This window comes from Scleropages formosus, chromosome 2 (assembly GCF_900964775.1).
Source record: "Scleropages formosus chromosome 2, fSclFor1.1, whole genome shotgun sequence".
NCBI classification, from domain to species: domain Eukaryota; kingdom Metazoa; phylum Chordata; class Actinopteri; order Osteoglossiformes; family Osteoglossidae; genus Scleropages; species Scleropages formosus.
In genome coordinates, this window is record NC_041807.1 from 26,071,141 (window position 1) to 26,096,527 (window position 25,387).

The 25,387-nt window shown below is 43.3% G+C and overlaps 1 protein-coding gene across 6 annotated transcripts in view; it reads right to left on the bottom strand.

Moving 5' to 3' along the window:
- LOC108936961 (inositol 1,4,5-trisphosphate receptor type 1) overlaps window positions 1-25,387 on the bottom strand; it is a 98,005-nt gene that overhangs the window by 22,713 nt on the left and 49,905 nt on the right. For 5 of the 6 annotated variants that reach the window (XM_018756624.2, XM_018756625.2, XM_018756622.2 and 2 more), the window contains 7 exons: window positions 19,628-19,675; window positions 18,588-18,717; window positions 17,634-17,824; window positions 3,030-3,213; window positions 2,466-2,719; window positions 1,071-1,271; window positions 283-393 (listed from right to left, as the gene is read on the bottom strand). In XM_018756624.2, the coding sequence (XP_018612140.1) occupies window positions 283-393; window positions 1,071-1,271; window positions 2,466-2,719; window positions 3,030-3,213; window positions 17,634-17,824; window positions 18,588-18,717; window positions 19,628-19,675 (1,119 nt within the window). The remainder of the gene's footprint in view (window positions 1-282; window positions 394-1,070; window positions 1,272-2,465; window positions 2,720-3,029; window positions 3,214-17,633; window positions 17,825-18,587; window positions 18,718-19,627; window positions 19,676-25,387) is intronic. The other variant, XM_018756623.2, reaches the window with a different exon arrangement.

The window sequence follows — 25,387 nt, forward strand, 5'->3', positions numbered from 1 at the left end:
AAGGATACATTCATCAAAAGAAAATTTTCTAATTTTACTCAGACATTCTTGCCATATATTTGCCCTCTAATATTATATTTTGTCCTGTACTTACTGTACTTTCAATTTTTGCTCCATTTTGCTTTGCATTTGTCTTTGTGACATTTTGTAAATGGTGCTACTGTGAAAACTAGAAAATACAGAGTTTTGCAGTTTACTCTGTAGATAAACAACTCAACATTTTCCCTCCATTAACTCAATTCTAGTTGTGGTAAAAAGGAACAGATTTCACAGAAAACTCACCTTGAGCTCCAGCACCAGATCCATCCTCTTTTTACCAAGAGGGTTGATGTCATTGAGAATCAAAGCAATGATAATATCAATTCCATTTGACTCATGAGTGGCAATGCAATTCTGCAACAAAAACAGTCCGCAGTACACGTGAGCACTTCATTGATTTATCTGATCAAAATTAAATTTTTTGCAGTGCAACAATGATTTGCCTCGCTGAATGAGAAAGAGGACAAAAAAATGGCTAATTCTAATGCATCCACAGTGGTGTAGTGACCACAAAAGGCAGGAGTCACTGCAGACATGAAAGACTCAAATGATAGTGTACAAAACGTTATACACAGTGTTTCACAAAGGAGTAATGCGGACAGCTTTAAACAGATTGATATTAAAGAAGACAGTGCTGAATCTGTTAAAATGAACAAATTTAGTTTATCTTGTGGAACACCCCAAATGCCACAGACACATCTCCTCATAGAAACACCTGCAAAAACATACATTATGAAATGTGTATGCAAAAAAAAAAAAACATGACATTTTCCTGTATGCGCATTAACACACACCATATCTTACATTTTAATTTGCAAGAATGATCCTACAATGAATTAAATGAATTTATAGCTGAAACAACCATATTGATCTGTACTGTTTTCCTGAAATTGTAAACTCTTATAAAATATAAAGGACATGCAGATTAAACACTATTGCAGCCTTGTTTGTAACTTTATGTAACTTTTAACATTCACAATGTTCAAATATGTTGAAGTGATGTGACAGGACACCTTCTTCAGGTCCCCCACCTGGTTCTCGTGGCATGGACCCTGGCAGTACTCCGTCAGGCTCTCCAGGGTCTGGTTGATGAGTGCTACATTCTTCTCATTGATATAGAGGCCCAGCAGGCCCAAACCACCTGTAGTGCTGCCACAGATGCAGTCCAGGAATTGCAGAGTTTCACACACCAGGTTGTAGTTGTTCTTATTGTTCTGGCAACGCAGAAAGTTCTACGGGGTGATAAGACACATGACAACCCATGAGCTGATACAAAACCAATCCATTATTCAGAACATGGGTCCATACAAGTAGGAAGAGATTTGAGCTAAATTTAGACAAGGTCTAGAAAAACTTGCATTCAAAGAGTTTCTATTCAGGGACCCGGCTTAAGACATTTTATCTGTAAGCTTCAGGTATGGCAGACTGCTTTTTGAAAGCCTTCCATTGCTTAATACAATGACAGTCTAGGTATGAGGCATGATGAATTTATACATTAACTATGAATAAGGAACTCCAAGGACAAGGAGCATTCAAAGACATTTTGGACAAGAAATGTGATGTCATTAGGATTTGAAAGAGAGTCTCTTAAAGATGTCAACCATATTCATTTCAAGTACAACAGTTAAACATAGGAATCCAAGAAAGCGTTTAACATGTGAAGTGAAACATTTTTTGTGAAAACTTCGGGCTAAACCACAGAGAACATGAAACATCAGAAAGGAAGATAAAATCTGACAAAGAAAAACCCCTTCCATGTCAAATAAAATTCACAGTGTTCTAGACTGAGTTCATTGTTCATTTTTTTATGTGATTAGATAATAGCAGGAGGAAGCTGTGACAGAAGCAGACGTGCTGGCATTTAAATAACCTCAACAGGATTACTGCACTTGCAGTCCTGTCGAATCTGGCATGGATCAATGTGTGCAGAGCGCAGAGAATAACATCCTTGCCAGAGATGGTAAGACAAACAAGACTGTACTGCGATAAGCTGTGGCAGAAACACAGCTGTCTTTCCCAGAGGAGCTCATCGTACACTACAGAACGACAGAACTACATCATCCTGTTTGCTATTGAAACCCATGTACTGAGGTATTTTTAAAAAAAAAAAAATAAAAAAAAAACACTGTCTGAGCTGACAAACTCACTGATACTTTGAGTTACAAAAGGATATCTGATGAAAACATGGACTGCATGTGTTATAGGTAGCTTTACAAACTCAAACAGGTCAAGTGTAAAAGAAAGTTAATATGAGATCATACATTTCAATCATCATGCAGTGCTTGCCTTGTAAAGCTATGCAAATCACCCAATCAAAGGTCTACTGAATAAAAACATATTACATATATATATTACATAATCTTGAGAGGTAATTTATCCTTGCGAGGTTTTTCGACATGGAAAGCACCCCCTGGTGGCTGGCTGACCTGTAAATCCCGATTGTGGTTTTCACAAAGCAGCTGCAGGAAGCGCAAGATTGGCTGCATGATGGAAATCACAACACTCATCTCCCCATCATCCTGGCTCTTATCGCCTGTGCTGCCGTGGCTGTCAGAGGAAACAAAGGGCTCTTCTGGGTCAGCATCACGCCGGTACGAGTTGAAAGCTTTTTTGGTGGCAGAAGAGGCCTCCAGAAGCTGTTCCCGCACCTCATCTGTCATCACCAGAGCAGCATCCTTCGCTGTTGGTTGAGGAACACAACCAGTAAGCTGAGCAAGAATTCCTCCAGAAAAAACTATCGACCCTGTAAGCTGCTAAATATTTACCAACGGAGTTCAAGATAAGTGCATTTAACAAGAGTTCTTGTTCAATCTAAACAAGTGTTTTGGTGTAAAATTCTTCTGATTCCTAAAATTTGTGCAAAAATTATTTGCTTTTAAACTTTAGATGACAAAATGGGAGGAGATTCTAGGAATCTGATGTGCGCAGGTGCAGAACAGCTCAGGGAAAGTCACGTGTGTCATCATAGACTTCTGCAGGTGAAACCTGACCTTTCTTTCGCACTGGTACTTCCCGGTCCAGAGAATCGTCCTTCTTCTTCTTATTGCCTAAGTCACTGGTGTTTACAGTCACAGTTGCCTTGATCTCCTGCTGGGCCAGTTTCATCCGGTCATAGAACACCTTGAAAAACCTCTCTGACTTCTTGTCCTCAGTAAGCCGGCAAAAGAATGAACGCTATGGAAAGCAGATATACTAATGTTAATATACTGCCGTTTTCACAAATAAGACTTGCAAGTGATTATTGCTGTTGATGAACATTTAGAAAATTTTCCAATCAGTCCATTTATATTTGTTAGCTCTATTTTGTTGTAACAATATGAAAACTAAGTTTATCATAATATTTTGTAGTGTAATGCACATTCACTTCAAATATTCGTTAAACCTTAAACATAGAACATCACAACCAATAATTAAGTTGTAAAAATAACATTTTGTACTAGCCTTGAACAAGCCTGATTCCCCTCCCCTACTGAATAATATGCTTTAACACCAAGATTAATATCAGAAATGAATCAATCCAGGAGAGAGCTCTTGAATTTTAAACAAATAGGTCTAATCTCTTTATAAGCACATAAAAATAGCAACAGCAAAACACTCATTTGTAAATTTATATATGTATATATAAAAAAAAAAAAAAAAAAAAACATTTCAAATATTTGGCATCCTGTAGTATCTTCTGAAGTGAGTGTTTAGGGTTGGGGATTTAAGTATGCCTGTATGGTGTTCTTACAGCCCATATATCCTGTCCCATTTTCCCTGAACAGAGCTGTTTTCAACAGTCCTTCTAGGCAATCTGCTACATAATTACTGTAAGCACGGTATAGTGCAGTGACCACAGCGAAATAGTACTGTGTGAGAAGTAGGAGAAAAGATGGACAATCCTGCCTTACATAACCAAGTTCAAATTGGTACAGACCACAGGAAACTTGCTAGGGGCAGGGTGGTGGGGGATGAGGACAACAGGAATCAGCTGGTATCTAGGGCAATTTTGAAAGTGTTACGTAACCAGCCTGGTTTGTAGGTTGAGTTTGAAGTCCACCTCTGCCTGGCCAGAGTGAGCCAAACAAAGCAATTTTTCAAGTTGCTGAATGAAAACGGTTGGAATAGATTACCTTAAAGTTAACCAACAAGTGGGCATGACCAGGTGCAACTCAACTAGTTAGCATAACCAATCCTTATACTCAGTCAAGTGGTCTATGGGCTCAGAGGTTGTAGGTTTGAATTTCACCTCCTGCCACAGTATTCTTGAGCAATGTACTGACCCTAAATTCCATCAGTAAAAAATTAGCCAGCTGTATAAATCAGTGTTAGTAGCTTAACAATGTTAAGTCACTTTGGAGAAAAACATCAGCTACGTTAAGTATAAATCAAATCTTCAGTTTCAGTACTTTTGATTTTCAGTCTGGCTGATCTTACATTATGTGTGTTCAGTTAAATAAGGGGGTGCGGTGGCGCAGTGGGTTGGACCCGGTCCTGCTCTTCAGTGGGTCTGGGGTTCGAGTCCCACTTGGGGTGCCTTGGGGCGGACTGGCGTCCCGTCCTGGGTGTGTCCCCTCCCCCTCCGGCCTTACGCCCTTAGTTGCCAGGTAGGCTCCAGTTCCCTGCGACCCCGTATGGGACAAGTGGTTCAGAAAGTGTGTGTGTGTGTGTGTTCATATTACAATTAACTTGTTTCATTTGAAAAACAGTGCTCAACTTCTAGGAGTCCTCTGGGCAAATTACCTCAAGGTTTGTCAAGCTTTCAAATTAATGTCAATTGCTAACCTTGACCGTAGCAAAATGGATAATCCATAAAACTTATTTTAAGGGAGAATTATATTTTTAATGCCAGCATGATTTATTTATGTACTTCATAGCACAACCACTCCAACTTTTAATCTGGTCAAGGCATTATACGCATAGTGGTTCAGCTTATGCTATTCAAGGAAATCTATAAGCTTTTCACCAGATACAGAATATGCAATATATTTTATGCATTATACATACAGTATGCATTGTTCTGACTCACAGGATGCAGATTCAGATGGTTAAGTAAATGGGAAAATATTAAAATATGAATTCCTCTTGTTTAACAATTGCAAAAGAACCCCCTCCCCCACCTTCATGAACACCACCTTCCAGCAAGAACTGCCTGCCTTTTGACATTGGTTTAAATGACCAGGTGATATTGATTTAAGCAGCAGCAATAACACTTATTGGGGGAGTGAATGAATTTTAAACTACTGAAACCCTGTCAGTTACTCCCTGACAACCTGCTGCTTCTACAGATTGTCCTTCAGCGGCTCACATAATTGTTAAAATGACAACTGTTGGGCAGGACAGAAAGCTGCCTGTGGGCTCTGTCAAGATAGAGGGGTTGGCACACGTATAGGTCCAAGAGCAGTTAGCACTCAGATTAAACTGGTCCTCACTGTATTCTTCCTTGAAACTGTGGAAGCCTGAGTCTCTTACATAAGACACACACAGACACAGGCCTTGGTATTCTACCAAGAAATTTAGGTCAGCTGTCTCTGTCAGACAACGGCCTCCCGTATAGACACCCAGTGCACAGGGGATTGTGGGAAAACTCCAGCTCACTCACATACACGCATACTAACCAGCTTGCCCACGTTTCAGGTCTTTTAATGTTGAATTTCTCTACAAGGGCTTTGACAGTAATGTCCTGTTAAAGACACTAATTTCATTTGGCCACAAAGCTCATGCCCAGCCAACAGTCTGAAATCAACCACATGATTTATAGCAACACTATACCACAAATAAGAAACAAGATTCACAACAAGGTTAAGCCCTTATTCTAATCCTGATGCATACCAGGTACAACACCTCCCAGGAAAAATATATACAATCAGTTATGTAGTGGGGGGGGTGCGGTGGTGCAGTGGGTTGGACCCGGTCCTGCTTTCCAGTGGGTCTGGGGTTCGAGTCCCGCTTGGGGTGCCTTACGACAGACTGGCATCCCGTCATGGGTGTGTCCCCTCCTTCTCCAGCCTTACACCCCGTGTTGCCAGGTTAGGCTCCGGCTCCCCGCGACCCCATATGGGACAAGCGGTTCAGACGATGCGAGTTATGTAGTATACTAGTACCACTGCTAGTCCTTCTTTGCATTCCCACCATGTTTCCAAACTTAAAATAAGAGATAAAACGAAATTAAATTAGAAGCAAAGATTTGGTGATTTTTATCAGTGAGAGGCAAGACCCTGAGGAAGAAACTGAAGGACATGTCTGCCCTATGGCTGCCCCTCTCTTCAGTCTGTTGAACAGAGGAAACCTGTCTGCTTTTTTAGAGATGATCCCTCAGAGGAATGAGTACTTTATGAAGGCGAGCTGGAGGCGGTCGGTTCTTGAAAAACAAGGCCACGCCACGATCCCCTGTCCCAGCACTTGGCATCAACAAAGGGATGTTACGTAAGGTCTATTTATAACTCTCCTCCCGGGTGGCTCCGCATTCAGCGGAATGGGGGCTGGAAGCAGCCGAGGGCCTGTGCACCTCGCTCCGATGTAATTAGCCAGCTCTTCGTTAGAGCAGCCAGCCGGAAAGAGGCTGTTGGAAGCAGTGGGAGGATGGCCACGATGGGAGGGCACAAGGAAACAAATGTCATTCCCAGTGTTTCAATTCCAAAATGCCTTTCACCACCAGCCTTAAAGAAACATGTGCCTGCATTTTTACTCTCACTAACTTACCCTCTCTCACGTACATGCGTGTATACATACACAGTATATTTCCACCATTCCCACCTACCCTCAGGAAGTGTCTGTGGATGCTTTCAAGGGGTTGCCTCAGTGTTGCTCACGCTGGATCCCACTTTTATGAATTTAAATATCATACTGTTAGTGGGACCCTGCATTTTTCCAGTACTATATGGATTTTAAGAATACATTTTAATTTAAGAATACAATTTAATTTAGGGGACAGCTGGTAGCATAGTGGTTAGAGTGACTGCCTTTGGACCCAAAGGTCGGAGGTTCGAGCCTCACCTCCGGCTGTAGTACCCTTGAGCAAGGTACTTATCCTGAATTACTCCAGTAAAATTACCCAGCTGTATAAATGGGTAAATAATTGTAACCTTAACATTGTAAGTCCCTTTGGAGAAAAAAAAATCAGCTAAATGAATAAATGTCAATGTAACTCATATTTTACAACCCATGAGAGAAAAACTTCAATTTAGGACAGGAGGTAGATTAATCCCACCTTAAGTGTCTGTTATACCTCATGCCTACTATAATCACTCCCAAATACATTAGCCAAACTACATTTTTTGACATCAGAAACCCTGCTTTTCTACAAAATTTAGGGCTTTACACTTTTTCCATTTTCTAGTCAGCCTACAGCACAGAAACAGCATCATACTACAGTTCTACTGCACCCATCCTTCCAGGTCTTTGTGCTGCAAAAGATGATATATGATTCTTACTGAACTTATATTCTGGGCTGTCTGAAACTGTGCTTCAATAGTTTGCTTAGCAAGATAGTTGTCCTCCAGTATGAGCACACTCCTGATTGCTTTGCCTCATTGTCAGTGACCAGTTAAAGTTCCACATGGGTATAATAGGTAGACATAGTATTAATTTTCACTCCTATGCTGATGACAGCTGGTAGTGTAGTGGTTAGAGCTGCTACCTTTGAACTCAAAGGTTACAGGTTTAGTCCCCACCTGTGGCAATAGTACCCCTCAGCAAGGTACTTACCCTAAAGTACCTTGCTCCAGTACCTACTGTAGCTGTTTAAGTGGGTAAATAATTATAGGTACACTAACATTCTAAGTTGATTTGGAGAAAAGCATCAGCTAAATGAACAAATATAAATTAAATTTCTTGAACTCTTAACATTTCTGAGTGACTCACTGTAAGCAGTGTATCTAGCAGTGTAAGTCATCATGGTGAATGACATGTGTGGACTGATAACACTACAAAGTTCTTTGGAAGTCGCTTTGGAGAAAAGCATCTGCTAAATAAATAAATGTTAACTATTTACACAGACACACACACACACATATATACATACATACATACACACACACACACACACACACACACACACACACACACACGACACTGTCTGCAGATGTCATCATCAGGTAAAAACCAAATGAATGAAAATATTCCCAAAACCTATTGCTTAGAGAAAAAAAAAATTATATACAAAGTCTGTAACAAGCTATTAACTGTAAGACTATCAAATTCACCTTTACCAGACCAGCTATGACTTTAGCCACCATATTCCACCAGGACCTTAATGCTCACATAAATGTTCTACATAGGCCATGTTATGACAAGTACAACAGCATATCTTCTCACTAGTTCTCAGGTCACTACATTACCTCCCACTAAATTTCAGGACAAATTTTAAAATATTAAATGCTAGGCTCTGGAGAGTTTACCTACTTCTTTATCAGAACTCATTAGTATGTTTAACATGTACTGTACAATCTTCCTTTACACCATGTAAGCTTTTTTTAAAATTAAAATCATAAATTAAAAAAAGTGATGTAAATGTTTGATATAGGGCTTGTAAATTTCAAGAGACCACCTAACATTAGGGATGGTACTTCAGAAAATGAATTAGGAACTATCCTTATAGTCCCCTCCTTTTCTTTAGCATGGTTCAAATTACAAGTGATGCCACTGCCCATGCTGACATTATTATTACTATTACTAATAAACACTTGTTTAGGTGATGCCTTTTGTCCAAGCCCACTTACAATGTTGGGTGTGTATACTAATCTTTTTTACAATTATCACCACAGGTAAACCTTTGCACTTAGGGTACCTGATCCTCTGAATGAACAGCATACTTTCCCCTGTACCCACAGTATAAAAGTAACATGCAGTGCAGTCTGTCTCAAAAAGGAATTTAGTCTTTTAAGTCCTACACATTCCAGTCTGTTACATGTCTTGGGGACATATTGTGAGAGGGGCAGAGGACAGCAGCATCTGTCAGACAGCAGCTGACTTATAAGAAATGACAGTACAATAAGGAAAAACTTGTTTACATGGGAACCAAGCCACTTCTAAGCTTACAGGCCACACATTGTCAATATCCAAGAGATTCCCAGTACCTACATAGCTGGCACCAAGTCTATGAAGGGGTGAACAGGGATATAACTGAGGGAAACCAAGGCTTGGACAGCTAGCTAGAAACAGTTTTCTGCAAGCTGGTACATTCCAACAGTGAAAGTATTCAACTGGCATAGGATTTGAGTGGTACAACAATGGTCAGAAAAACAAGGAAGCAAACCTCTTTCAAACTGTAAAATTATATCCAGTTACATACCACTGCTTGGAGAGCACCATGGAGAAAAGTCTGAACCAGAAAGGAGGAGGAAGGGAGGCGAGAAAAAAAAAAAAAAAAAAAAAAAAGGTATGGTATATGAACGAAATCAGGAACAACAAAGAAAGCTTTGACCCATAACAACATATATTAAGAGATCCCTCTTTAGAAGCCTTGTTAATACAGCAAAGCTAGAGGTGTTTATTCAGGGGTCAACTTGACATCTAAGCAGGCACTCTGATCTAATCCTGTCCCACTGTCCAGCAGAAATGCTTCACCTTGCTTGCATGTGGATGAGAGTCTCCTGGTGCGGGTGTGGTGACGGCCACGACGACTCTTTGAGACTGCGTGGGTGTGAATGTGATATTTGTTTAGTATGTAGGTCACACGTTTATAGTTAACTGTGTTGTGTGAGAAGAGTATTCAAGAAACTGACTTGGAACAGGTGCAAAACTGGGTCTGCTAACACTGCAGAGACCAGAAGTAACAAGTCCTCTAATACATTCATACTCCTTTAGAGGTGACTACCTCTTAAACTTTCCTTAGACTTGTACATAGCAATACAGATCCACAACACACCCATATACAGCAAAATGAGTCCTTTACTAATTTGACTGGCTGAAAGTGTTACACATGCTTTTAAAAGCTATGTATAAGAACACAGTTCCCTTAGGGATAAAGGAGGAAAGCTATATTTTGACCCAAAGCAAGGAACATTCAATACCATTTTATGAACTCTGATAAGTCCATTGCCTCTGCTGAGAAGGTGGATACTGGTATCCATGCACAAACCCTGAGCGTCCAGTATGCAAAATTTACTTGAAGACCAAAAAGTACAGTTGGACCAAAGTAGATTTTTGTATAGTGACAGACAGGCAAAGGCACAGAACCAATTTGGTACAGTATCCCAGTAACATATCATTCTGCAAACCTCTGTCCATCTGATTACAGAGTTAGATGGATGGTAGAAAAAGTATGTTGACGTTTACTACATGCAATCCATATTCTGCATTAGAAAGCAGGAGTATTCATGCTGGAAAACTCAGACCAATTCCAAAGTTCAACCCACTATTCCCACAGTGCAACGAAAAAAAAAAAAAACCATTGGGTACAAGGGTGGAAGTATGTCAAATGCACCTCTCTTCAGGCAAGAAGCATACTGACATAAGAATAACAAGGCTCGGTCATAATGAGAATAGCATGACTGACTGTGGGAAACTTTTTTGTGGTTTAAGGTGTGGCCCTGCTATAGCAAGAGGTGCTGGGATGACACCATTAAGAAATAGAGCAACATGATTGTCAACTACTCCTCCGTGAACCGCCACCTTATCGTGGTGGAGGGGTTTGAGTGCCTGAATGAGTCCAAGAGCTATGTTGTCTGGGGCTACATGCCCCTGGTAGGGTCTCCCATGGCAGACAGGTCCTGGATGACAGACGAGACAAAGCACGGTTCAAAAACCCCTTATGACAAAAAAATCAAGGCGTCCGTTTACCCCGCCCGGTATGGGGTCACCGGGGCCCCACCCTGGAGCCAGGCCTGGGGGGGGGGCTCGCATGCGAGCGCCTGGTGGCCAGGTCTATGCCCACGGGGCCTGGCCGGGCTCAGCCCGAAGCCACAATGTGGAGCCGCTCTTCGGTGGGCTCACCACCTGCCGGAGAAACCATAAGGGGCCGGTGCGTTCTGATTTGGGCGGTGGTCGGGGCCGAGTGCCCGGCCGACCCAAACCTCGGGCGCCAACTCTGGTTTTTGGGACTTGGAATGTCACCTCACTGGCGGGGAAGGAGCCTGAGCTGGTGCGGGAAGTTGAGAGATACCGTCTAGATATAGTCGGGCTCACTTCCACTCACAGCTTGGGTTCTGGAACCACTCTACTCGATCGAGGGTGGACTCTCCACTATTCTGGCGTTGCCCAAGGTGAGAGGCGGCGGGCTGGTGTGGGCTTATTAATAGCCCCCCAGTTCAGCCGCCATGTGTTGGAGTCTACCCCGGTGAATGAGAGGGTCATCTCCCTACGCCTTCGGGTCAGGGAACGGTCTCTCACTGTCGTTTGTGCTTATGCGCCTAGCGGCAGTGTAGAGTACCCGGCCTTTTTAGAGTCCCTGGGGGGCGTGCTGGAAAGCGCTCCCACTGGGGACTCTGTCGTTCTACTGGGGGACTTTAACGCCCACGTGGGCAGCGACAGTGATACCTGGAGGGGCGTGATTGGGAGGAACGGCCTCCCTGATCTGAACCCGAGCGGTGAGTTGTTATTGGATTTCTGTGCTAGTCGCGGTTTATCCATAACGAACACCATGTTCATGCATAAGGGTGTCCACCAGTGCACTTGGCACCAGGACACCCTAGGTCGGAGGTCGATGATCGACTTTGTAGTCGTTTCTTCTGACCTTCGGCCATATGTCTTGGACACTCGGGTGAAGAGAGGGGCTGAGCTGTCAACTGATCACCACCTGGTGGTGAGTTGGATTCGATGGCGGGGGAAAAAGCTGGACAGACCTGGCAGGCCCAAACGCATAGTGAGGGTCTGTTGGGAACGTTTGGCGGAGGCCCCTGTCAGAGAGGTCTTCAACTCCCACCTCCGACAGAGCTTCAACCAGGTCCCGAGGGAGGTGGGGGACATTGAGTCTGAATGGACTATGTTCCGCTCCTCCATTGTCGGTGCGGCTGTTCGGAGCTGCGGCCATAAGGTCTCCGGTGCCTGTCGCGGCGGCAATCCCCGAACACGGTGGTGGACACCGGAAGTAAGGGATGCCGTCAAGCTGAAGAAGGAGTTCTATCGGGCCTGGCTGGCTCATGGGACTCCTGAAGCAGCTGACGGGTACCGACGGGCCAAACGGAGCGCGGCTCTGGCAGTCGCCGCGGCAAAAACTCGGGCTTGGGAGGAGTTCGGTGAGGCCATGGAGGAAGACTTTCGGTCGGCCTCAAAGAGATTCTGGCAAACCGTCCGGCGACTCAGAGGGGGGAAGCGGTGTTCCACGAACACTGTTTACAGTGGAAGTGGTGCGCTGCTGACCTCAGCTGAGGATGTTCTCGGGCGGTGGAAGGAGTACTTTGAGGATCTCCTCAATCCCTCCGACACGCCTTCCGTAGAGGAAGCTGAGGCTGGGGACTCGGAGGGGGACTCGTCCATTACCCTGGCTGAAGTTGCTGAGGTAGTCAAAAAACTCCTCGGTGGCAAGGCTCCGGGGGTGGATGAGATCCGCCCCGAGTTTCTCAAGTCTCTGGATGTTGTGGGGCTGTCTTGGCTGACACGCCTCTGCAGCATCGCGTGGAGTTCGGGAACGGTGCCTCTGGACTGGCAGACCGGGGTGGTGGTCCCTCTTTTTAAGAAGGGGGACCGGAGATTGTGTTCCAACTACAGGGGGATCACACTCCTTAGCCTCCCTGGGAAAGTCTATGCCAGGGTACTGGAAAGGAGAATCCGACCGATAGTCGAACCTCGGATTCAGGAGGAGCAATGCGGTTTTCGCCCTGGCCGTGGAACACTGGACCAGCTCTATACCCTCACTAGGGTGTTGGAGGGTTCGTGGGAGTTTGCCCAACCAGTCCATATGTGTTTTGTGGACCTGGAGAAGGCATTCGACCGTGTCCCTCGTGGCATCCTGTGGGGGGTGCTTCGGGATTATGGGGTTCGGGGCTCGTTGCTACGGGCTGTTCGTTCCCTGTATGACTGGAGCAGGAGCTTGGTTCGCATTGCCGGCAGTAAGTCAGACCTGTTCCCGGTGCATGTTGGACTCCGCCAGGGCTGCCCTTTGTCACCGATTCTGTTCATTATTTTTATGGACAGAATTTCTAGGCGCAGTCAGGGAACGGAGGGTGTCTGTTTTGGTGGCCGCGAGATCTCGTCTCTGCTTTTTGCGGACGATGTGGTCCTGTTGGCTTCATCAAGTCAAGACTTGCAGCGTGCACTGGGGAGGTTTGCAGCCGAGTGCGAAGCGGCGGGGATGAGAATCAGCACCTCCAAATCCGAGGCCATGGTTCTCAGTCGGAAAAAGGTGGATTGCTCCCTCCGGGTTAGGGGGGAGTTGCTCCCTCAAGTGGAGGAGTTTAAGTATCTTGGGGTCTTGTTCACGAGTGAGGGAAAAATGGAGCGGCAGGTCGACAGACGGATCGGTGCGGCGTCTGCAGTAATGCGGTCATTGTACCGGTCTGTTGTGGTGAAGAGGGAGCTGAGTCGTAAGGCGAAGCTCTCAATTTACCGGTCGATCTACGTTCCTACCCTCACCTATGGTCATGAACTCTGGATCATGACCGAAAGAATGAGATCGCGGATACAAGCGGCAGAAATGAGTTTCCTCCGCAGAGTGGCTGGGCGCACCCTTAGGGATAGGGTGAGGAGCTCAGTCACCCGGGAGGAGCTCGGAGTAGAGCCGCTGCTCCTCCGCATCGAGAGGAGCCAGTTGAGGTGGCTCGGGCATCTGTTCCGGATGCCTCCTGGACGCCTCCCTGGGGAGGTGCTCCGGGCTTGTCCCACTGGGAGGAGGCCTCGGGGCAGACCCAGGACACGTTGGAGAGACTATGTCTCCCGGCTGGCCTGGGAACGCCTTGGGGTTCCCCCAGAGGAACTGGAGGAGGTGTGCGGGGAGAGGGAGGTCTGGAGTACTCTGCTCGGACTGCTGCCCCCGCGACCCGGCCCCGGATAAAAGCGGAGGAAGATGGATGGATGGATGGATGATTGTCAACTACTGAATGTAGGACCATCTCAGGTCACTTGCATTCTCAGACCCATCCAATAACCCTAAACGGACACCACAACCCCTCATGCACAGTTAACAGACACAGGGTTTCTGTTAGGTTTTCTGCTCCTCTATGCTGTCTTGCTATTCCACAATAATTTGTGTGTGCATTTTCAAACATGATGCAAAATTGAGACTGCTGAAACAAATTAATGCAAATAACAGTGGCAATAATGCTTGAGAATGCAAAGGAAACTGCTCTCCTGACAACTGTGCTCATGTGTCATGATGCTAAAAGCAGAGCTTTGTGCTCTCTTACAATGGGGAAAATCCCAGATTAGCATGGCAACAGAATTCCAAATACATAAAAACAAAAATTCTATAACATGGAAACAACATTAATCTCTAATAGCATGCATGCAGGCAGGCTGGAAAGGCCTCAGCAATCCAAGGTTGTGACCTGGCCCACTTTTGTCTGAGGTTAGCAATACAGTTCCTTCCCTGCCGAGCCTAGAACTTCAGCTTTGCTTGTGGCTTGGCTTGTTCTTCACTCTCTCCTTCTGAACTGCGGAACAGATGCAGTCTGCCCGACTGTATTGAAGGGCTATCTAAAAACAAACCAAGGAGTGAAAAAGCCTTGGATTCTCTGGACAGTCTTGCTTCTCATTAAAAAATAAATAATAAAACAAAAGTCTGTCAAACAAGGAAAACAACCTAGAGTTACATAAGGGGGAGAGATGTGACAGGTCTGTTAATTCAGTTTGGACTGTGTGTGGCCATACTCAGTCCAAAAGAAACCTGCAGTTGCTCCTGCAGACAGAGACCAAGAATTATGAAAGATGTAAGCTATTGAATACTGTGCAGTGGGCATAAAACAGCCCAGGAAGTACAGGAAGGATGAGGACCTGATATAACTACTAAGATGGGGGGGGGGGGGGGGGGCGTTCAGGAAGTTAACAGTTTCAATTGTTCCTCCAAGTCCACCAGCTGTAACATTATTGATTATTCCAAAGTCTGCTTTTTCCAAAGAGCACAGCAAGATGCAGTGAGACAGTCACTACAGAGGCAAGCACATCTGTCCTTAAGACAAATAAGCATAGTGTAGCAAAAGAAAGAGGAAGACTGAGATGATCCATGACAGTTATGTGAATATGGATACTACAGGGTTCATTAACAAATACTGCAGACCTGAAGCTTGTTCCAGCCAGACAAAAAGCAATTAACCAACCTGCTGTCCTGTGCAAATGTAGTGGATGCACAGTAGACCAGCCTGTTAACCCATTAATCCATACAGTGTTTTCAACCACAAGCCCAGAAGAGCAACCCATTGTGCTGTTTTGCACAAAAAAATTCCAGTGATTAGTGCTTAGTGGTAAAAGAACAGAATAGCAGGAACTTGCTATGGATGAAAAGGGGTATGTGTTTACAGGATTTCTGGATTAAACAAAATTCTGTCATAATATGAAAACAAAAACATTAACTTTTGTACAAAAGGGGAATAAAATAAAAAAAATTCTGTATTCAAGGAAATTGATTTTGAAACTAGCATCTCCCAGTCTGCTTGGGAACAGGGATCCCCATTTGTGTGTGGGGTTGCGCCAGGGTTCCCTTGCTGCCCTACTTCCAAACCATACCGTCTGACCTAGTTTGAGAAAGAAAGTGGAATGTTTTCCATCCCAGGGTTTTCTTCTTTGTTCATTCCAAGAGCCTTTACATAACCATGTCACATGACTCTGAGCAAGGCTGTGCACAGCAGGAGCTCCATCAGGTACAGTGGCTATGTCAATATAATCTGATTATGCAAGCTGCTTGCTTGCGCAAGCACACACGCACATATAAGTATCCTGCAGAGCTGGGGAGAGAGAGGAGATTGCCCTAAAATCAGCCTGCACCTATTGGCTGTGGTGTGTTCTCCCAGAGTGGCTCGTGAAAGGCTGCGTTGCCAAAGCAACTACAATTGGGGGGGGACATCAGCCCATGGTGAGGTTAGACAACACACATACAATAAATTAAAGATCTGACCCACTTATAGCTTACTGAGACACACTTTCTAGTCAGATTCATCCATATTGTGGATAGCGACTACAAATTATTCATTACAAGAATGAGGGCGGAGGACAGTGTCCGTCAGCCAAAAGGATGGTACTAAATATTTTACAAACAAACAGCCACCAAAACTGAGGGTTGTACACTGAAGGCAGAAAAACGCACACACCTGATTAAACATCATTTCACTGTTCACTGGAACAGTTGTCCACGTTAAGACAGCACGGTCTGGACTTAAACTGGTAACAAATAGTTTCTAATTCACCTAACAGCAGCATAATACTTCAGGGTGATTGCAAAAAAAGGGGTGGAGGGTCTCTACCATACTCTGCACACACTGACTAGAGGATCCTAGAATGATCACTTTTCAATGGATTTATTTTATTGTATGTCCAAGTTGCAATCAGAAATCCATCTGCCCTGTTATCCCATTGTAGACCAATTCACCTCAATACTCTAAAGTAGACCATATCCAGCCAATTCCCAATATCACATTAACTTGCATTAACAGAAGGATTTACAACTACAATTACAAAAAAAAAAAAAGGGGAGGGTGGGGGGTGGTAAATAGAAACATGTCTACTTGCTGCTGATACTGTAGTACTACTACCCTGCTGGCACTTACTTTTCATTTCGATATGTTTGGGACACCACTAGCATATGACTTGTTCCACAAATTTGTATCATGAAACATATTCAAATTGGAACATGGTCACAGACATTTTAAATTTACTATCAGCGATGTGGTTTTCTTAGACATTCCCTGAAAGATTAAGAAATGCAAGAGCAGAGGACTGCACTCCTTGCTCTCGACAACTACAAAGCATTCTGGTTTTTAATCCAGCTGTGCTTTTCATTATTTATCCCGCAATGGAATTAGGACTAAAGTTATGCAAGTAAAAATATCAAAATGTGCTAATTGTGAACTGAACTTTTCATGCAACTGAAAATTTCTAATTTTGAACACTTTAGAATACAGAACCGGAATATGTGTAGAAGAATTATCTGATAAAGTAACTAATGCTAAACATTAGTAAAAAACATGGCAGCTCTCAAATGGTACATTCAGTTGAACATGTTACATGTAATGCATGCAATAAAAATGTCAATTAAGGTTGAATAATTCAGAGCTCAGCTGGAGGGAGGGTATAAGAAAACAAACAGTAGGCTCGCAAGGGCTCCGAGTGAAGCACACTGTGGTTTTCACTGAAACCTCCCACTAGTACAGACTGGCGTCATTAAATGCACAAGAAGTATTGCTTTAGAGAGTTCAGGGGAAATGCAAGAATTTAGCCACACACCACCATGTAAAAGAAATGGAGAACTGTTGACTCAGGAAAAAAGAAAAAACAACACACACATGTAAGCATGCACAGTTATCAACAAAATAGATTGCTGACACCAGGCCACATGTTCAATATGGAAAGTTGCCAGATCGTTTATTTCTTTTGTATCTTTTTGTGCTACCCTTGTGAATCATGGTGGAAAACTATTTTTCCCTCAATAAGGTTTTTAATGGCACAATTCACAGAAATCACTGGCCTGTAGCAGGTGAAATGATGAAGACAGTGGAAGAAAATCTGCCATCACCAGAAGTATCACTCACTTGGATGGTGGTGTTCCCACCTTCCAGCAGGGCTATTGCTAGTAAGATACTCTCTTGGAATACACGGTCACTGGTGGCATTCATAATAAGGTCGATGACAAGGTCAGATGCACCCTCCTTGTCGAGGTGACACTGCACCTCCGCCAAGCTCATTTCTCCACGACTCAGGGATCCAGATGCCCCTCCTCCACCTAGGGAAGGGTTCAGATGAGACATCAGCAAAGGCAAACCTATCAAAAAACATTACTTCTGTAGTGCTTTTCAAGTCACCTCTTGATGAAGGTCATCAATGATAAATAATTTTCGGAGTACTAATTTGCCTTCCTATTAATTTCCTTAGGCAGCATGTGCACTTAAGGTCTGGGCTAACAGTAGAAACAGCAAAAGAACGAATTTAGTCAAATATGTAAACCGGCTCCCTTTTGTCTAGAATGCTTCAAAACTCTAAAAGAATAGGAGGATGAACAATGACAGAAGTGACAACTTTCTTTTTTTGGCTATGCATTTACAGACCCTTACTTACACTTTTAATATGTGAGTGTAAGTTATCAAACATTCTTGGCTTCTGCCAAATCTATTGTGTCTTCATGAAGCTGACATTACTCTTTAATGGCCAGTCCTTCAGTATGGTCAGTACATGTATGCATGTGATCTTACTGTCTGACACCTAGTTGAACCCTGAAAAATGCTACCATTTAGTTCCTCTTCTGCTTCAAAATGGGGAAAGAACTATGGCTGAACTTTTATACAGAAAGAGGCGCACAAAGCAAACATCGAGAATTCTGCGGTCTTTCAGAAGTAAGTTTTTTTTTCCCCTGTATAGTTTCTAGCTGTAGACAGTGACAAATTTTGCTTCTTAGGCAATGCAGAATAAAGCAAGTAGTAAGGCTTCAGACAGAAACAGGGGAAAAGGAACATCTTCTGCACTTTGCCTGGACATTTCTTCTGACTTACCTGCCTGGGCTTTGCCCGACCCTCCTGGGCCCAGCGGACCATTGCTGAAACTCGTCAAGCTGTCCCTCCTCCCACCAGGCCGGAAGTTTCCATAGTAACGGTTCACCAAAATCTGCCTCAGTGCTTCGCCCTTCAGGGGTATAAAGGAAACAAACGTGAAGGACTGATTTGCTGGTGTGGTGATGCTTGCTGATCCCGTGTCTACTACGCTAATAAAGCAGAGGATTCTCCTGTACTTTAGAATCAGGTCTCTGAGAAAACTCTACAAATTATTGGTACAGGTTAATTTTTTCATAGCTGCTATCCATTACAGATGCTTATATAGAATGCAAAAACATTGTAATAACCTGGAAATTTCACTTTTTTTTTAGTATAAGATGGTGTGCTTATTTTTTCAAAGAGAAGCAAAATAAACTGATTGGGGCACAGACTGCTTACATGAGTAATCAGATAGAACTGACATGACTTAAGTGTGTGTGTGTGTGTGTGTGTGTGTGTGTCTCAGTGCGTAAGGAGGTGGTAGACATGGCAACATGTGCGTAACAAGTACTGCTTATATGAGACATCTTTTCAAAATGGGAGAAAGAGAGGGAAAGCCAGAAGTAAGAGATCAAATCAGATCAGTAAGATCATCACAGAGTGAAAAACATTTAAACTAGTTCCACCTCGGCACAAAATAAATCCCCCTTCATAAGAAACATAAACGAGTAAAACAGAAAAATATATAAGCATAGCAGCAGAATGTAGAATGCAGAATTAAAAAGTAACAATTTTGTGCTAGATTAATCTTTGTATCGAATGTTATTCATTACTATCATTTTTTTTTTTTTTTTTTTAAATACAAAAAAAAAAAAAAAAAAAAAAACAAACTAAACATTCCACCAAAAAAAATATAGCAGAATGGAAAAATCTACATTTGGAACCATGTAAAGCCAAATAGGTACCAACAGAAAAGGCCCATACTTGCAAAGATTAATCAGGAGATGGGTTTTTACATGAAACTGAACTCAGTTTACAGTCCCAGTACTGGGTCAACATACCCTCTTTTGGTCCTCCAGTTGCTTCTGTGGTTGGTTTTGATCAAGATCCTGAGTGTGATGGGGTGTGTTAGCAAAAAAGCAGCAAAATCAAAGCGTTTTCAAATGGATAAAATTAAACAAAGTTAATATCATGCAAAGATGTTATTTTTCTGACATGCAAAATCACTTGGGGAAAAAGATACACAAGCATAAAGTGAGTCCTACATCAGAAAAAAAATGTCAGGTCATTAAATTTTAGATTTCAGGCAACTTTTGAAAAGTTCTGTTTTTAATTTTTTTGGGGGTTTTCAAAAATGCAATATTTCAGATTTCTCCTTAATGTTTAATAGGGAGTAAGTGAAGATTCCCAGACTACTTTGAGTTACAACAGTTAAGGATTATACAGAAATTAAACCATGTTGCCTATGGAAAAGCACAGCTGTCAGGAAACATAAGACTGAAAAGAATATGGGTTTCATCCAGGTTACGTAAGAGCAGGAAAAAATAGGCCACAACACTACTGACACAGTACTGTCCAAGTTAATGTTCCCATCAGCTACAAGAAGAAAAAAAAAAGTTCCCATCTAAACAGTCCATATAAATGAATTTGGGTTAAATCCTCATGATAAACCAAAGGGTGTGGGAGCTGACTAATCACATCTAACAAAATACCTGCGAAAGAGAAAGGGAAAAAGCCCAGGTTTGCGTAAAGGAAATTGCAAGAGCTGGTCTTATGTTCTGAGCATCTAGGATGAATATATTATGCAGCTGAAGGACATGCTTACAGTCCACAAAGGAGGATGACATCTGCAAACTATCAGCCTGTATTTGTGTGTTCAGATCAAATAAGGGTGCTGAGCACACCTTTGCAAGGGTCTAGTTGTGTGTCCTGGTCATTTAGTGACAGACATCCTGGACTGGGACAAACAGCACTGATCTACCCCAAAACCACAGCAGACCCCACTCAGGATCCCCCCTGTGCAAACCAAACCAGACACACCTGCTCTGCAGGTTTGGAACACAGCCCTCTTTACATAATGGCAACTAGACCATTTCCCCTTAGCCAACATTATTAAAGCAAGTGACTGCAGGTGATCAGGACACAATAACTGCCATCATTCTATATATGAACAGAACCAAATGTAATGGCTTGCAGGTCATGAAGAACAAAAGCCTGGTAGAATCTCACACGAACATATACCACCCATTTGATACTAAAGAACACTAAAGTCTACCAATGGCACAGACATTGCAGGAAAGTGGAAAAAGATGCATGAAAATTAGAGCCTGCAATATGTTCAATGTTGCTACACCCCAGACAAAAGCAGAAGAACAGAGTGGCATGACCAAATAAATGTAAATGTACACCATGTTCTGGTTTATTTATTTAGCGGATGCTTTTCTCCAAAGCGACTTTCAATGAACTATGTAGTGTTATCAGCCCATACACCTTATTCACCAAGGTGACTTACACTGCTAGATACACTACTTACACTGGGTTACTCACCCATACACCAGTAGAACACACTATGGGTGAACCTGAACAGCATGTCTTTGGACTATGGGAGGAAACCCACACAGACACGGGGAGAACATGCAAACTTCACACAGACTGAACAGGGATCGAACCCATGTCCTCTCACACCACCCAGGCACTGTGAGAGAGCAGCGCTACTCGCTGTGCCACCAGGTCGTGTAAAGTCAAAGAATCACCCATAGGACAATTTTATCATCAACACACAGCACAACTTTGAAATGTTGCTATTTATATAACAGCTTCAGAGAGCCCATGAACCAGGCGGCTTTGAGGGCCAGTAGCTGTTCCCTGGCAGACACAAGTACTGTCCCTGCAGCACTGTCTTGCTGCCGCCTTTGTTCACAGCCCTAGGCCACAGGTAGTAGAATTGTGAGCACTCAGCAAAAATGCAGAGAAAATCCCAAAGTTAGCAAGACCGAAGAGAGTTCTGATGGGGGCCTAAAATTTCCACCCATATTTTCACAAAACCAAAAATGCCACATCAAGCAAGGGGCTCTGGGAGGATGTTGTCATTTGAGAAAAACTAACAAAGGAAAGAAGCCTTTATCACTGGTGCAGATAAAGAGACAAGTCCCCTGTACAGGTCTCTAAACCCACATCAGAGATCCATGATGATCTTGAGATCATTTTTTGTCAAACACTTGGCAACCTCAGCACTTCACACAACTATGACATCAAATTCACAGCAAATTCATTGTAATACTATCAAAATGAAGTCAATTCTACATTTTTCTGTGGCAATTCCATCAGCCAGTCACAAGAGGGGTAGCCCTAAATGACTGCACAGTTTATCATAGTTTTATAGTATCATAGTTCATCCTTCTACTTTCGTCGTATGTAAAAGCTACAGAAGCATTTGTTCTGCAAATATGGTACTGGATACTATATGCCTGACCTACTTATGAGCAAAGAAAACCCTCCTAACATACGTAGATGTTAAAAATGGCTCTTAAAAACAGCAGTCTCAACAAGACACCAGAGACTGCAGCTGAAGATAGTGTCACTTGACATTGGTCTGTGAAACAAATGGAGGAGTTCTTGGATACGCAGGTCCCGGAGTGGCTCAGAAGTTCATGTGGACTTATTGTTAACTGGACAGCAATGTTTCTGCTGGAAATAGAATGAGGACTATCAGCTGTCCCTCCATTTTTCATGCATGTAAAAGAGGGCAGTCACCAACTGCCCAGTAAGACAGCACTGCACTGCTAAAGGGTACACAAAAATTTGATTGAATGTGTAATCTCAGTAGAAAAATTTAGTTCAGGTTAAGTTACGCACATTAAGATGCAAACTGTACCAAGACCTCAAAAATTTGGATAATACTTACACCTCACACATTCCCTTCCTATTTTTCCTCCATCACAAGACACAACTGTTATTGAAAGCCTGCCAGCAGCCAGTGACCCCCTGGAACTCAAACATCTTCCAATTCACCACTCATGGGGAAAACCAGAGAAACTCCAACAGCTGACAATAAGGAGCAAAGTCTAAAACAGACTAAAGACAGATGAACCTTCTGAGACCAAGAGATCTATGGTCACTGTTCACCTGACCATTTCTGGAGAGTGAGGGGGGGGAAGATTTGTAATGCAGACCACTGCGTGCTGGGTCCAGCAGAACCTTGGATTTTAAATGGACCCCACTGCATTTCACTTTGTAAATATTTAAACAAAAGCATAAATGAGTACAAATATTCATTTTCTTCAGATTTGTAGCATCTAAGCATTCCGCTTAAGTACATACAAAGGATTTAGCTTTTTGATTGTAGTCATTACGTTTACAGTTAAGGCACAAAAATAAATTTACAACTGGATTAAGAGGCAAAAGTTTCTTTAAAGCAAATCCAATATTGCTAATGTTAGGAATAATTATAAACTATTAATTACTTAGCTGAAAGCTTTGTCCAAGGCAACGTACAATGTTAAGTTTATATAACATCAAGGTGCTTTCAATTACTTACTCTTTCATAGAGATGGGCTTTTTTTTTTTTATACCAGAGTAAGCACCTTGATCAAAGGTATTATAGTGGGAGGTATCTGAAACCAGGACCTTCAGCTTATAAGGAAACTGCAATAAACCATGTTATACAGTTCTCCAATACTGTAAAACTGGAGAAAATTTCACCCAAGTACATGGTTATGAAATAGTACATTGTATCACACTGTATTAATAAATAGTACACTGCATCACAATTCCGGTATGTATTTGGTTTTGCCACTGTCAAAGCTGTGGGAAATGCAAAACTTAATGTGAGTGATTGCAAGGCAGCATTATTCCCTCCATCCAGATTTATTCCATTCTGAACCCAGGCCAACAGAGGTAAACGAGTGCATCAGTGAAATTTCCAGTCTTCCTTCATCCACATCACTACCAGCTCCCAGTCTAAGGCCTACAGGACAAGAGTGGTTACCAGATCATGGTCACCAGAACATAAGAATTTTAGCTGTTGACCATTTCCTGCCTGCAGCTGCTACCCATCTGCAGTGCCCCATTTGTGCACTCTAAATACACACCCCCCGCCTTTGACAATTCGCCACCAGTATGCCTCAGAACTGCCAGTGTCTTGCAGTAAACAGCTCTGGCGCACTTTTATTGGCAATTACTGCTGAAGGTCACACATCAGTGGAGAGCTTGAATTCCAGGAAAAAAAAGCGTCAGTTCTTATGTAACTGCCGCCTAAGAGCTGGCGGTAGCCCAAGAATCGTGCAGCTAGCGGGCTGGTGAAACTAGGACGCTTCTGTGCCGCTCTCAGACACATTCGGAGCGCCCCCTGCTGAAACACACTACACCCAGCAGCTGCTGAGAACCAGTGGGGTGTGAAGAACCAGGGAGGAAGGCTGCAGAGCGTGAGAAAATCCCAAGTTAAAAAGATAGGGGGGGGGGGAGAAAAAGGAGGAGTACAAAATGGGCACAGAGGGCATGAAATTATATCCATGGACACAAAAGAGTGAAAATACCCAAGGCTGAGTGAGAGCAAGAAAGTGGGAGGTGGTACAACTGGCATTTTCACACGCTGTTATTGGCAGGGAATGAGGAGCAGGTTCCACTCAGCTGGCTCTGACACGGTGAAGGAGAAACACATGCGGCAGACAAAGACAGCCTGCGCTGTGCATTCAGTCTCCATTACGTAACAGCAGCCCTGCACGTACAGAACATTTCCCTGAAACGCACCTCTATCAACATCACCCTGGGCAAAACAACTCATTTCACTGTCTCTTATGTTCCAAAAGACAGAAAGGTCAGCCGTGGTGATGCAAAATGCAAGGGCTCTTCCGCTCACTGCTGTGTGTCTGCTGAGGGCCAGGAGCAGTATGCCATGTGTAGTGGGGGTGTTGATTCTAGTTACATAATGGCTTTGCAGGAAAGTGGGGAGTCAGAAGCAAAGCTAAATCGTCCATGCTCCCTTCACCCCACTGTGGAGTGTGTCATTCAGCGCGCACACCTGGAGACATATCAGGTGTGATCGGTGCATCTGGTTGTGTGACGGACAATGTGAATGAAGATCAAGGTACTGGTGAAGGGTGTAAATGATTGAGACAATGTTGGATGGAGTTACCCTTTGCCAGGTATCTCAGCATATTTCTTTAGGAGGGGACTAACACATTTGTTATATTTACAGAGCTGTAGTAGGTAGTAGTCACACTGGGTGATGAACACTACCTTATATCTAAATCTTCATATCAATGTCATTCCCTTAACTAGGATAAGCCTTTTGACCAACTTGATCTCTCTCAAGAACAGACGCAACTTTAATTTCAAACACAGGCAATGTCAGTACAATGACCAAGAGTATAAATGTTGCTGAGACTTCTCCAGCCCTGCATCTTCATTTCCCAGTTTTCCCAGTGCTGCCACCACTAGCTAACAGTAAAAAAGTACCTCTGCTTTGCTTCAAAAAAAACCTTCCACCACCCACCCACTTATTCTGTCCCCACCCATGAGTAAAGATGCACACAGAATTTTGTCCTCTACATACAAATGGTGTCCTGTTAAAAATATCTGAACCTGCTTCCAGAGTCCAGCAGCATGTTGGTGACTATTGGAAATTGTTGAACTATAGGTATCTTCCTGATCCCCGAGTTCCCTCCTGCTGACCACTGACACCCATCTCCAGACAAGGCCACCTGAGACGGAACCCATATGGACTCAGTATGTCAGCTGGCAAGGATCTCATCACTAGCGTTTCCATTGCTGCCAGTTCTGTAGAAACGAGTCAAGGAAGTTATGCTTTGTAAGAGTGGTGT